General features: G+C 40.0%; 1 protein-coding gene across 9 annotated transcripts in view; it reads right to left on the minus strand.

Moving 5' to 3' along the window:
* Positions 1–2,879: 2,879 nt before the first annotated feature.
* The window catches only part of git2 (G protein-coupled receptor kinase interacting ArfGAP 2), a 63,918-nt gene continuing 51,446 nt past the window's right edge, over positions 2,880–15,351 (minus strand). For 3 of the 9 annotated variants that reach the window (XM_031900258.1, XM_031900268.1, XM_031900263.1), the window contains 6 exons: positions 14,107–14,196; positions 13,149–13,231; positions 10,995–11,183; positions 10,095–10,220; positions 4,527–4,590; positions 2,880–3,662 (listed from right to left, as the gene is read on the minus strand). In XM_031900258.1, coding sequence (XP_031756118.1) covers positions 3,450–3,662; positions 4,527–4,590; positions 10,095–10,220; positions 10,995–11,183; positions 13,149–13,231; positions 14,107–14,196 — 765 coding nt within the window. In that variant the 3' untranslated portion in view covers positions 2,880–3,449. The remainder of the gene's footprint in view (positions 3,663–4,526; positions 4,591–10,094; positions 10,221–10,994; positions 11,184–13,148; positions 13,232–14,106; positions 14,197–15,351) is intronic. The other 6 variants (XM_031900294.1, XM_031900274.1, XM_031900280.1 and 3 more) reach the window with 4 other exon arrangements.

The following is a 15,351-nucleotide window of genomic DNA, read 5'->3' on the forward strand; positions in this document are numbered from 1 at the left end:
CTCAGAATGTATTCAAATGCACTACAGATATTGAAACAGGGCAGGAGATAAACCTCTTCTTAAATTATTCAAAAAGAAAAAAAATGTATTATTACAGTAATGGGAATATAGATGTAAGTAGGGTTATACATTCATTATACATTACTTGTACATCTAAAATACACTGGATAGAGTTATTCTTCACAGGGCAATGTATTTTTCTGTGATATGCTTCAGCACAAGGTTCAGTGGTCCCATTGATAGTCAAGGGGCTGTGGTGCAAGTGTTAGTTACATTCGTGCTTCTGATCATCACAGACCAGATCCCACTGACCGTATTCCCCCTTGTTCAACATGAGCAGGGCTTGGGCTGGACATACTTTTTGCCAGTTGCTTAATCAGGAACAAAAATCTATAGTTTCTGTTATTTGTTTAGTCAACCATAGCAAATAGGGAAATTTTAAGCTATTTCATGTTTGCTCCTTGTGAGGTAGATGATTTGATCACCAGTAAACAAGCCTCTCCCTTCAGCCCTTTCTTGTGACTGTTTTGTTTTACAGGTAAACAGGAGTCCATTATGCAGAGGGAGTATCAGTGCACTGGTAATCCAGTTATCTACCTCATAAGGACCAAACATGGGGTAGATTTAATTTCCCTATTTAGCTCAAGAAACCACAAAAAAACAGATTTTTAAGAATTAAAATGATATGCCAAATATGTGCTCAGCACAATCCCTATTCATGGCACTCATGTTGAACAGAAGGGTATAGTGCCACAAACAGTGTAATATGGGTCTGTTGCTTTTGGCATGTGTATACAGTCTAGTTCTTAGCATAGGAGAAAGCAAAAGTGACCCTCATACAGGGCTCTGAGAATAATGGAAAGTATAGTCTGTTTATTCTATACAGAGCTCACAAAGAACCAGGTGGATTTGCTCTTGATACAGAGTTTATTAGATGGAAACAAGGAAAGTGCTGATATTCCTGCTATTACCTGGGAGCTGATGCTGCTGTTCCACTTGGCATAAATTAAAATTGAATTCATGTTACTTGTTGTCCGCTACAGTGTTTGTTCCAAGAAAATATTTTATATACAGTGGATAGAAATGCTGGATTATTTAGCAATATAACCAACTTTAGATATACAATTTTAGATTTGAATATAAAGAATGGGCACTTAGGACTGTAAAAGGAATATTTGATAAAACAGCATTAATAGTAGAATTAAGTTCAATATACATAACACACATTCTACCTAGAGATATGAAAAGGTTATATTGTAAAACTACCAGTCTTATGGGGACATATAACCTTGAATATTTGCTAAAAGGTGCTTTTGTGGATATCTACTTGGCTTTGGGACAGCACAATGTTACCTAGGTAAGAGCAACAAATCCACCTTTTATTTTCTAGAACAGCGGTTCTCAACCTGTGGGTCGGGGGACCCCTTTGGGGGTCGAACGACCCTTTCACCGGGGTTGCTTAAGACCATCGGAAAACACATTTTTGTTGGTCTTAGGAATGATTTTATGGTTGGGGGTCACAACAACATGAGGAACTGTATTAAAGGGTTGCGGCATTAGGAAGGATGAGAACCACTGTTCTAGGGCATTATAATATATATTGCATAAAGTAACCCCTATTGTAAAATATAAGGATATCATAAGTCACCAAGGAGTCCCATGACTATAAAAAGGCACATGGATGAATGCTTTTATACAGGTTATGGAACTCCGCGGTGACTTCTAATATCTTATATTTTAGAACAGGGAGTACTTTATAATAATACACAAGTTTTAGTGAGTCATGTGACAAATTACATCACTAAGTGATGATTGATTATAACTGATGACATCACAAATCACGGTTTATAAAGATACAATTTACAGGATATTCCTGACATTCTTGTGTATTATATATACATTCACCAACACATGCTTATTTTTCCAAGTATCTGTAAGCCTGCTCTGACTACACACAAGCACAGGAATTGATGCCTGGACTTGCCTGTAATTTCCGGGGTTAACATCAGTAGTAACATTGACTGCCAATGCCATTATGAACACAGCACCAGAAGTGACACCATTCAAACAGGGCAAATAACCATGTGCCCCAACTTGCAGGAGGATTTACCAAAATGGAAGCTGTCATTTTTGCATATGGCTACAATAATGTCGTATTCAAAATACTACGCCCAGCTGTAAGTGAGTGAAGGACAAGGACACACAGAGTGAATGTTCAGGGCACCAATATTCTGCTTTACCTTTTTCTCTCCCATCACCCATAACCTAACCATCTTAAAGGGAAGATAAAACATTTGACAAGAGATCATTCAGTTGGGTGTATGTGTAAGGACTCTGGCACATGGGGAGATTAGTCGCCCGCGACAAATCTCCCTTGTCACGGGCGACTAATCTCCTCAAACTACCATCCCAACCGCGAAAATGTAAGTCGCCGGTGGGATGGCACACGCTGCGCAGGCGATTTCGGCAAATCGCAAGTTGCCTCGCGAGGCATTTTCTGCGATTTACCGAAATCGCCTGCGCAGCGTGTGCCATCCCACCGATGACTTACATTCTCGCCGGTGGGATGGCAATCCGGGGAGATTAGCTGCCCGCGAAGAGGGAGTTTTGTCGCGGGTGACTAATCTCCCCATGTGCCAGAGCCCTTAAGTGTATGTTTTTTTGTTTTTTTTACAGAGACATACCTGATTCCACGGGGGCCACATACGGCCCTCAGCACCTCCCTCATGAATACAGAGCTGCTGAATGCAGGTATCACTGTATTCTTTGCACTCAAATCTGGAGCACAGTGGCCTACAAACAAGGGGCTACGGTGCAAGAAAATATCCATTTGGGCTCAGCTGTTTATACTGACAAAGAAGATACAAATACTAGTGAGGTAGTAGAAACACCAGTAAAATAAATATTTTTATTAACCCTTTGTAAGCATGTGGACCATACACACGCTGTTACGAGAATGTGATGGCCCTCTTGGCAATAAAATCCTGATTTTGACCTAACATGACAGTCGCCTTTAGTAATGGAAACCAAGAGATAGAGAGAAAGAGGATTAGAAAAATAGTTGCAAATGGAGGGATACAAATGCAGCACTGGCAATGACACACTATAATAAGTGCATGATACAGCCGTGGGACTCTTACGCTGTATTCTAACAATGTTATACAAGATATTTACTAAATACTTATTGGCGTAATACTTTCCAATTGCCAGCATTTTGTTCCATAATAGAAAAACAAGTTTACAAATAAGGCAGTGGTATAAATTAATTAGTCACCATTAGAACCAACATGCAAAAAAATAATACTGATTTTTTTTTTTTTCAAGATGAACCGGTCACTTTAAATTTAATAAAAAAAAGAGAAAATAGAAGTACTAATTAAAAAAAAATATTGTTTTCTTTCTTCGGATTTAACTCCTCGCGTGTGTAAAATAAAGAAGTCTCTGGACACTCAGTTGGTGTTTTCTTTGGTTGTTATGGTGACCAATTGCTTTGCAGCCTTGGCAATGTCATAAGCACACTGGATGACTTGTTGCGTTACCAGCTGGATATCGGTGGTCTGACTCGACTCCATGGGGAGGGTCTTCTTGCATTCTGACTGCAGCCGATAAGCACTGGATGTTAGAAGTCGTAGTGAGGTCCTCACCATATCAGATTTGGGCTTCTGAGGGAATATTAGTTCCATTAGAAATAAAGCAAACCCTGGCGCTTCCTGCAGCAAACCTGGACAGGCAATGGGTAGGTTCTGGCAAATGCCAGAGGGGCTGCTGTAAGTTTCTATAGACAGTCACTATTTAGTGGGCTGGTGGGGGCTGTTTGTGTCTCTGTCTTTTTGAAATGCCAGAGCCTATTTTCAATCCTAGTCAAAGCCTGACCTGCAGCTCTGGCACATGGATAATCAGAATAAATACTAAACCAACAGATAGTTTATACTATGTAAAGTGACATATTAATGAATCTCGCCAAACTGGAATATATATATTATATATATATATATATATATATATATATATATATATATATATATACACACATTCATACAAATCCAGCTATAATTTAGTGGTTAACAGTTTGCATAGAAACAAGTACATGGAAAATGTGCGCCGGGAATATGCCGGTGTAACTGTAAGGTCTCAGCTTTCCAAAGCAGAATGTGTGTGCCACAAATATGGCTGGAAACCTGAAAGCAGCAGGGCATATTGTGCTGGATGGGCCTTACAGACAACACATCATCAGGACACTACAGAGGCATGTATGGATTGCGTCTTGGATGACACTTCTATACACTCCATCTTGGAAGCTGATGGGTTGGTCTAGTTTGCACTTGGTTGCCCAGTGTGACATCAGCAAAAAAAAAAAAAAAAAAACAGCCTTCAGATATTGAAATACTGTAAATGACTGCAACTCTGTAACACTGCAGTTATACTATGTCACACAGCATGCACTCACTTGTGTAACTTGTATGCACACACAGCCTCTAGTGCTAATCTGTGTAACACAAGCACTTTTGGTGCAGGATATGTCTTACCTTTGGGAAAAGGGCAGCCATTTCTGTTACTGCAACGTGTATTCTTTCTGAGCATGGTATGTAGCTGTAGGAAGAGAACATGAAATCATCAAGCAATGGATCATACAGACTTGGGATACAGTCATGGCTGCTCTTTCAATCTACGGTAAATATTAATATAAATTCAAAACAGCAATGTTACTCCTAAAGTTACCCTAAACCTGCACCCCTTTAGCACTATTACTGAGCTGTGTGTTATTTGTGCCCTCCTCAATTGTCCTCCTTCCCGGTTTCAGTGAGGCTGCAGCTGCCTGTGGAATTAAGTGCGTGGAAAATGCAGTATACCATAGGCATGCCTTTGCTAAGGGCAAAGCTGGGAGTGCGTGAAACTGTAATCATAAGAACCAAGATGAAATTTATATGTTGAAACTTTCAAAATAAAATAAAGTAAACATTCTGTACAATTTCTGTAATACTCGGTTGCTTTACATTATCCCCTTCTCAGCAATCTGGCTTTCTAGATGCAGGGTCAGAGCTGGCTTGTTGTGTGACAGCTCTAATACACTATCCATCTCACTGCTTGTGCTTCTGACATCTAAGAGTCATTATTTATTATAATACACAAGTTTCAATGAGTCATGTGACAGAACTTACATCACTGAGTACCAATTATAACTGATGACACCACTAAGCACAGATTTTAAGAATATGATTTACAGGATATTCATGGCTCTTGTGTAATATACAGGTATATATTCGCCATTCAGAGTTAATGGTCCTGTACATTTAGCTTTAAAAGCCTTATTTAGATTTCCAGCATGTAACCTAGTTAAAATACAGAAGTCCATGCATAAAAGATCACTCTTGTACACTGCAACAGACACACCAATATAGGAAATGTGCTGAATACTTGGGTTATAAAGCAAACACTGCACACGTGTAATGTTAAGCACACAGACTTATCTAATTAAATACTATAAGGGCTCTGGCACACGGGGAGATTAGTCGCCCGCAACAAATCTCCCTGTTCGCGGGCGACTAATCTCCCCGAGTTGCCATCAGTTGCCATCCCACCGGCGAACATGTAAGTCGCCGGTGGGATGTCATACGCGGCGACGCGATTTTGGCAAATCGCCAAAAATGCCTCGCGAGGCAATTTCGGCGATTTGCCGAAATCGTCTGCGCAGCGTGTACCATCCCACCGGCGACTTACATGTTCGCTGGTGGGATGGTAGTTCGGGGAGATTAGTCGCCTGTGACAAGGGTGCTCAAGCTGATATTAAACTACAACTCCCAGATCTCCCCTTGTCAGAGGTGCTGTAAGTTGAAGTTCAGTAAGAATGGAAGCACCAGGGACTCCATGCATGGTTGCCATAACAGCACAGCAAAATCCCACATAAAATAAAGGATGCACAACCTGGATCTCAAAGAATGGGCACAAGCACCCATTTACCTTGCCCAGTTAGTGGCTAAACAGGATAGAGGCTTGGGAAAGCAGGAGATGCTGCCAGGAACACTTGTATATGGGCTGATGATTAGACATATAAAATCTAGGGCAGCCCAATGCCTAACGGTGCATTGTGACATAAAGGAACTGGGTGGCACTTATTTATGATTTTTCAGTGACTATATAAAGGAAATGGTTGTACTTATAATTTGGGTAAAAAAACAAAAGAAAGGCAAGTCTATTTATTTATGTACTCTCTGTTTAGAAATATAGAGCTATAAATATGCAACCCTATGAGGAAAAGGTTTCAATCACAAAAATACCAATTCATATTTGTCAAATTAAAATACAGGTTTGGGACTAGTTATCCAGAACTCGGGACCTGGGGTTTCTCTGGATAACGGGTCTTTTTGTAATTTAGATCTCTATACCTAAAAAACTTTAGGTAAAAGTTAAAGGAACAGTAACATCAAGACATGAAATTGCTTCCAACAAGGATTAATTATATCTTAGTTAGGATCAAATACAAGGTACTATTTTATTATAACAAAAAAAAAAAAACACAAAACGGAATAATTTACACATTTTTTAATTAATTGATTATAATTTTGATTATAATGGAGTCCATGGGAGATGACCTTCCCATAATTCAGAACTTAGTGGATAATGGGTTTCCGGATAAGGGGTCTGATACCTGTAATAAGTGTCCTTACCCGCAGCAGCCCCAATGCCTTCCCTACTAGCTCCCTCTTGTGGAATGAGGGGGGGAAGGCAGTGGAAGTAGGTGGGGGGGGGGTGCTAAGGATGGTGTTGGTTTAGTTCTCTAAGCAAAGGGATAAGTGCAAGCATGAGAAGTTATGGGCAATAATCATGTGTGTTTGCAGACACAAAGGCCATTTGGGGACAGCTAAAACACTGTTCTAAAGCTGGCCATACACGTGGCGATCTCACGATGTTTCGTACGACCGTCGGTCGCACGAAACATTGTCAGATCCGCCACACACCATTCAGGGCTGAATCGGCAGGTAAGGAGGTAGAAACAATAGGATTTCTACCTCCTTCTGCCGATTCAGCTCTGAAGGGAGAATTTTGGTCAGGCGCCTTCTATGGCGCCCGATCAAAATTTTCTAACTTGGCCGATCGGCGAGCCGACCGATTTCAGCAGCATCCTGCGATATCGGTCGGCTCGCTGACATGCCATACACGCACCGATTATCGTACGAAACGAGGTTTCGTACGATAATATCGGTGCGTGTATGGCCACCTTTAACTCTTGTTTTATATGCCTGCGTGCTTATATATACAGTTGTGTTTAGAATAATAGCAGTGTGTTTAAAAACGTGAATAAAGCTCAAAATCCTTATAATAGCTTTTATTTCCATACACGCAAATGTATTGGGAACACTGCACATTCTATTCCAAATCAAAACATGAAGAACAATGAATCAAATTTGTGTTATTCCTTTACAGAAAGTGAAGAAAAGGGAATATTGGGCTGTTCAGAAAAATAGTAGTGTCTGCATACATCTTTACAAACTGAACATTAACTGTATAAACAGAAAGATTTTGCTTTCCTTTGAATAACTGAACTAATATTTAGTTGTATAAGCCATTTCTGAGAAGTGCTGCACATCTGCGTTGCATGGAGTCGACCAATTTCTGGCACCTGTGACAGGTATTCCAACCCAGGATGACTGGACTACATTCCACAGTTCTTATGCATTCTTGGTTTTGCCAATGTCACCACACTTTCTATTGAATTAAGGTTCAAGATTGGGCTAGTAACTCCATAACGTCTATGTTGTCGGTCTGAAACCAAAATGTTGCTCATTTACTGGTGTGTTTGGGGTGGCTGACTTGTTGAAACACCCATTTTAAGGGCATTCCCTCTTCGGCATAAGGCAACATGACCTCTTCAAGTATTTTGATGTATTTAAACTGATCCATGATCCCTGGTATGTGATAAATAGGCCCAACACCATAGTATGTGAAACATCCCCATATCATGATGCTTTCATGCTTTACTTGCTGAGGCTTGAATTCAGTATTTGGGGGTCGTCTGACAAACTCTAGACCCAAAATGAACAATCTTGCTTTCATCAGTCCACAAAATAATGCACCATTTCTCTTTAAATTGTAACCTCTTCGGCACGTGTCTTTTTTTCAACAATGGGACTTTGCAGGGGCTTCTTGCAGATAGCTTGGCTTCACATAGGCGTCTTCTAATTGTAACAGTACTCACAGGTAACTTTAGACCTTCTTTGATCTCCCTGGAGATGATCATTGGCTTTGCCATTTGGCTATTCTTCTATTCATTCAAATAGTAGCTATCTGTTTTCTTCCACACCTTTCAGGTTTTGGTTGCCATTTTAAAGAATTTGAGATCATTTTAGCTGAGCAGCCTATCATTTTCTGCACTTCTTTAAATGTTTCTCCCTTAAATCAACTTTTTAATCTAAGTATGCTGTTCTTCTGAACAATGTTTGGAAAGACCCATTTTCAGAGAGAGTTGCACTATAACCAGCATGCACAACATTTGCTGCCTTTCTTCCTTAAATAAGGGCTGTAATTGGCACTTTTTTTTTACACAGAATGAATGATCTCACTACCTGAACTCCACACTGCTATTTTGAACAATAATCTGTATAACTGAATCAATTAATGATTCAATTACACAGAATCAGCAGCATGCATGTCATGACTGTTGGGTCTGATGTTTTTTTATTACTCTACTACACCTACTAGTAAATTATTTGCCATACAGAAATCTAATTTTTACCAAAAACAGTCATTGGTCAGGTTAGATATGTCAGACTGCTATTATTATGAACACAACTATGTCCTACTTTGGGGGAACAATGATACACTAATGCTCATTTGGCTTCCCAAAAGAGTACAGGCTGAAACAGCAGCAAAGGGAGGTAACAATTTTACATTAATACCTTTGGGAAACATATGTTGCAGGCGCCTGAATACTTGGCCATAGAGTGTATGTCAGAATCACTTGTCATTACCTGTTCTAAGGTGAATTATTGTGGCTTGTCAATCTTTTATAACCCACTGTAAATGTATAAAATGTATTTAATACAAAAACACTGATAGAGTTCCACAGTTGTGATAGGAAAGACCAATGGCTGATCCCAACACGAAACCTGTGGCCATTAAGCACTTAGTTCCAAAGTAAACACAGAAGTGGATATAACATTACTAAAGGAAAAGATACCTTGTTGCATGAGATGTCTGCACCTTAAGCCTGACTAATATTTACATGATATATTGCATGCTCTGAGCACCTGTGCCTACATGTACAAAATATTCTTGCTTTGTATAGCCTAGTATTTAGCCCCAGTCTCCTATCAAACTGCATTATTTTGCCTGTAAAAAAGTTACTTAGCCCCCATATTAGGGGCAGAAATGAAAAAATCAGTGAGCAGTGCTTCTTGGCAGCGTCATTTCCGTAAGTGTTGTGCCCAAGTGTTGTGGTGGCACAGCTGGCGTGCATTCTCTGCCTCTGGTATGGGGGGGGGGGCCTAAGTAACTTTTTTCACATCAAAATTTTTGTGATTTGGGAAGAGGGGGATTTAAACAGACAAGACTGTTTGGACTTAAAGGTATAAAGCATAAAGCTGAAAAAAACGTTAACAAGACACACAAAGTTCTAATAACCAGTTATATTTGCAATATATGAGATAATGCACCTCAAATATTAAAATCAAAAACCCCTATAATTCACCTTGTAGTGAATGCATTCTTTCTCTCTCTCTCTCTTTCTAACTAGTATAGTAATAGGGTCTATCTATAGATCACAGATTGGGTTAATGCCATTGGTAGATGCTGGTTATGTAACACACTTTGCACATGCGTTTGTCTTGGATGGAACATGACCAGAGGTAGAATGAAATACTATAGGGCTGCTTGTTACTATTTACCTTTGTAATTAACAATTTAGCCCCAATTAACTTACCACTGCACAGATTCTGCCACAATGCAGTATTCCAATAGCTTTGGTCTGTGCATGGTACATAATTAGGTTACTTCAACCACTGGCCATGCTGGCTATTAGCAAGGAGAAGGAGAGACAGAAATAAGGCAAAGAAAGAGAGGTCACTGTGCCTGGAAAACAGGGACAGAGGCCAGAGTACCAGGAGGTAGAGTCAGGCTGCTGGAGGGTCAGTGGCTGCAGGGGAGCTTTCTCTGACCAAGGAACCAATGTGCTAAAACAGCCAAGGCTATGCCTCAGCCTGCGCACACTTTCCCGTTCAAAGGGCCTGAGACAGGATAAGCCGTGGACATGGCAAAGGAGAAGAAAAAGTAAATATAAGAAAAAAAATTAGCGAAACATAAAGAAAGTAAATATAAGAAAAAGAAATTAGCAAAACATAAAGAAAGAAAGAAAAGATTTACATTCATAGGCAATAAGTCAGGTCTATCCTGATACAGGTATTACTAATGAAACACCAGGCCCAGAAAAAATATCAAGTTGTCAGAATGGCTTGACCCACTAAAATCTTGCAAAGAAGGCCTCTATGCCTGCAACTCATTTCATTGCTTTATTTCTTAAATCCTCTCAGGCATCAAAGGACGACAGACTGACTAACAATTTTCACTGATACATTAATATCCCTGAAAGCAATGCCTGGGTTGAGCCAACATGTAGCCCCATGCTATATTACCCCACTGAGCGAACTAATACCTTCTGCCCAAAGGCACAAGAACAACATTTTAAATAAACTAATAGTTACGCTATTTCACAGATGTCATACAACCACCAGCAAAAATCCATCTCACTGTGCAAACTGAATTTAACTATAGATGAACAGAAGTAATTAGCTGCTTATGCTGATCAATGTGAGCGCACGTGGCGCTTACACAAATCTAATGAACCTATATCTGTTACCATAACACAGCTACAGCTTTAAGAAGAGCAGTGACATTTCATAATGAAAGGTGAAACTGTGCACCATCTTTATATTAGGGAACATGTGATTCACATACTGTAAAGCCCAATTGCAGAATGAATGCTCAGGTCCTATTTTCATTACCTATCATGCTTGTTCTCTTGAGCGGCTCTCAGGAGCTCCTGAATGTTTTTAGTGATTTGTTCAGTTTTCCTGATCACATCCTCAGTGCTAGGTAGAACGACACTAATGTCCACATCAGGGTCTGCTATTTCAGGGATAGAACCCTCGGTTTGCCATGCCATACTTTTTTGCCTTCCTTTCCTGCTTGCGCTGGGTAGAACAAAGAGGACAATGTGCCATACAGGTCAATTTATAATAGCTTTCTACAAATTAATTATAAACAACCAGTAACACAAAAAATAAAATGGTTCTTGTTTGTATTTAAAATGGTAGTTGACTTTAAAGGAAAACTATACCCCCCCAAAAATGTAGGTCTCTATAAAAATATATTGCATAAACCAGCTCATATGTAAAACCCTGCTTCATCTAAATAAACCATTTTCATACAAATATATATTTTTTACTAGTATGAGCTATTGGGTACTCCTAAATAGAAAACCGGCATTTTAAAAATTAAGGGCCACTCCCTGGATCATAGGATTCACAGTGCACACAAACAAGCACACATACGTGCTAGGGCACATCAGCCAATTAAGGACACAGTTTCTCTTTTGCTCCCACACTACTTCCTGTTACAGTTAGAGCTGCATTATTTCCTGTCAGGTGATCTCTGAGGGAGGACACAGCCCATCACTAAATGCTGGCTCAAGGGAAAGGATGTAAAAGGGCAATATTTACAGATATATACCTTTGGTGAAATTCTTTAATAGGCCACTTAACGTAGTATAAACTATCTGTTCGTTAAGTATTCATTCTGGGGGTATAGTTTTCCTTTAACATACACTTGCAGTGATCCCCAGCCAGTGGTTTGTGAGCAACATGTTGCTCACCAACCCCTTGGATGTTGCTCCCAGTGGCCTCAACGTAGCTGCCATTCCTGGCTTGGAGGCAAGTGTTGGTGGCATGAAACACAGTTGTACTGACACACAGAACCTCCTATTGTCTGCCAGTCAACATAGGGGCTACCAAATAGCCAATTACAGCCCTTATTTGGCACCCTCATGAAAATTTTCATGCTTGTGTTGCTCCCAAACTCTCTTTACATTTGAGTGTGGCTCACGGGTATAACAGGTTTGGGGATCGGCATGAAAATGCTCACTTTTTTTTGGCTGTTCTACACTGTGTAGCTGCACTCAAGAAGAGCTATACAGCCAGCATTTTATCTCACCTCCTTTATCATTGAAATATAGCAATTACAACTCTTTGCAACACATTTAGGAATGCGAGTTCCAGACAGTCCCCTAAATAAGATGCCATTATGGCTAGGCAAGCGTTCATTCATATATTATACTGCTAAGGCAACCTACCAGTCAACAAGATTTAGGTGTAACAGTGAATTCAATAAAGCAATGCAAAAAACATTGTATAAGGAATCCAGTCTCCTTGCAAGTTCAACGTCTTATTCCAAAAGCAAAAGTATATAATAACTGCCATAAAAGAAGCAGTTTAAAGGTTTTGATGCATTTGTGTTTTGGGCTCCAGTCCTTAAGAAGGACATTAATGAGCTGGAGAGAGTGCAGAGACTGCAACTAAACTGGTAGAGGGGATGGAAGATTTAAACTATGAGGTGAGACTGTCGAGGTTGGGGTTGTTTTCTCTGGAAAAGAGGCGCTTGCGAGGTGACATGATTACTCTGTACAAGTACATTAGAGGGGATTATAGGCAGTTGGGGGATGTTCTTTTTTCCCATAAAAACAATCAACGCACCCCTTTAGATTAGAGGAACAGAGCTTCCATTTGAAGCAGCGTAGGTGGTTTTTCACGGTGAGGGCAGTAAGGTTGGGGAATGCCCTTCCTAGAGATGTGGTAATGGCAGATTCTGTTAATGCCTTTAAGAGGGGCCTGGATGAGTTCTTGAACAATCAGAATATCCAAGGCTATTGTGATACTAATATCTACAGTTAGTATTACTGGTTGTATATATAGTTTATGTATGTGAGTGTATAGATTGGTAGGTGTGGGTTGTGTGTGCTGGGTTTACTTGGATGGGTTGAACTTGATGGACTCAACCCTATGTAACTATGTGTTACTGGTTGTTTTAAATTTCCCAGAATAAATTGCATTTGTTTTTGTTGCTATTGCAAACAATCGAAAGTGGAACATTTTCAGACATACCTTGTATCATCATGTTCAGAGTCATGGATGGTATTATCATAATCACTCTCTGGCATGCTGTTCTGCTTTTCTACTTTTGATCCCTAGAATGAAGAAACATTTTTCTTCCATAAATTTTCCTTTGAATGAGGAGAGAGAATACATTTGTTGCAGCACAAAGTAAAAACAAAGAAAAAGAAATGCATTTCTGGCTCATCAGGGCATAATTTTCAGCCAACTAAAATACCCTGTTCTTTTTGGCCTTCGAGTTACACAATAAACGTCAGTAGTTGCTTGAAGTTTCACCCTAGTCCTGTCTAGTTAATATTGGACTGAGGGAGTGTAGTAATTGCTTCCTGCAGAGCCTGGTTTGAAGCGCCATGGAAAATGTAGAACAGCACTAACAAAACACTGGGCATTGGTAAGTGATCTCTCTTAGCAGTCTTACTTACTGTCACAAAAACAACAGCTTGGTTCCTCAAGTTCCTCCATTTAATCTGAGTGCAACAGGTCAGCTGCTACATGCAAACACATTCCAGCTTCACTAAGGATCTTTACACTAAGTAGGGCTTTCAGTAAAACTTAGTTTAGGTTTACATCTACTATCAGCTACACCAGTTAAGAAGGAAAATCCTGTGCTCACCTTCCAACCATATCTCTTGAACTTCTTCAGCCTGTGGAACTGAAGTGCAGTTTAACCCTCTTACAAAAGAATAACCAGCAAGTATGGTCTCCGGCTTAGAATGAAAGTTATCCAATAAAGAGAAGTGACTTTGGTTATGGTGATCATCGTGCTGGTAGCATTACATGGATGTGATGTGCAAATGGGTAGAGGTAGATGGTGTTATGATGGGCATTGCTGCTTCATGCAGAGATAATAGGGCTGTTAGAAGAAAGGGCAAAAAGAAAAGAGCTATAATGCCCCTGTGGAGAGAGCCAGGGCCTCCACAGAGTGAATCTAAATTGGAAGCTACTTAACCCTTCGTGTACTTTCATCTCTTGACCAGGAAAGCGTGGAGGGGAAGGAAGGCAGGGATGAAGAGGAGGTCACAAAAGCACTCCTCCCGATCTGAGTGGGGAAAAAAGAAAAACACTCGAGATACCCCAAAATAACAAAATAAAAGTCACTCAAAATGAAGATGGGCTGGGTAACCGTCCAAATGAATAAACACGTCAGTTAAAAAAAATAATGTTATTTTTTGCTTACATGGACTGAATTTGAATCAATTATTTACTATAACATTAGATAAGGTTTCAGTACTCTCCCCAGAATAATAGAGGGTATAGGCTGTTGTAGCAGCCACTCCATATTAATACTCCCTGTTTTACAATGGAATGCTGGAAAGGCAAGTGTCCGCATACTTTTGGCATATGGCATATTTTAAAGACTGTCACAAATAACCAGTACATTTCACTATTATTTTCCTGTTTTCCTTATGTATACTAGAGGTATGGGACCCATAATCCAGAAAGTTCCAAATTACGAAAAGGCCATCACCCATAGATTCCATTTTAGGCAAATAATTCAATTATTTTAAAAATAATATCCTCTTTCTCTGTAATAATAAAACAGAACTTTGTACTTGATCCCAACTAAGATATAATTAATCCTGACTGGAGGCAAAACAATCCTATTGGATTAGCATCCAAATTACAAAAAGATCCTCAGGTCCCTAGCATTCTGGAGGTCCCATACCTGTATATACATTTCTTTCGCTTCTTTTCACCATGCAAAATTGGAATCTTTAGCTGTAAGTTCTTCTAAGAGAAAACTTACCCCAGCTCTATGAGTATGTCCCAAGGAAAATGCTGGTAGCTGGATTCATGTTCACATATCGATACGATACTGGATTGTATTAGGGCGAAGAAAGATGGGGTGATTAGTTGCCACAATATTTAAAATCCAGTTGCGCCAACTAATTCCCACTGCTAAAAGTAGCGGCAACTTGTGCTGCCTAGTCGTGGTGACTGTGTTTCGTGTAGCCGTGATCGGGCTTTTCTACAAGTTGCGGCGACAAATAGCCCCATCTGCCTTCACCCTTAGACCAGGGGGCTCAAACTCAATTTACCTGGGGGCCGCAGGAGGCAAAGTCAGGATGAGGCTGGGCCGCATAAGGGATTTCACAAAAAATTGGCTTTCAAGGGATAATGCAAGGCACGGCAGGCGGGAGCTGCTGATTGCAGAAATGACTTTTGCCATCATAACAGTTATTATGGGAAGACG

The sequence above is a fragment of the Xenopus tropicalis genome, chromosome 1 (assembly GCF_000004195.4).
Source record: "Xenopus tropicalis strain Nigerian chromosome 1, UCB_Xtro_10.0, whole genome shotgun sequence".
NCBI lineage: Eukaryota > Metazoa > Chordata > Amphibia > Anura > Pipidae > Xenopus > Xenopus tropicalis.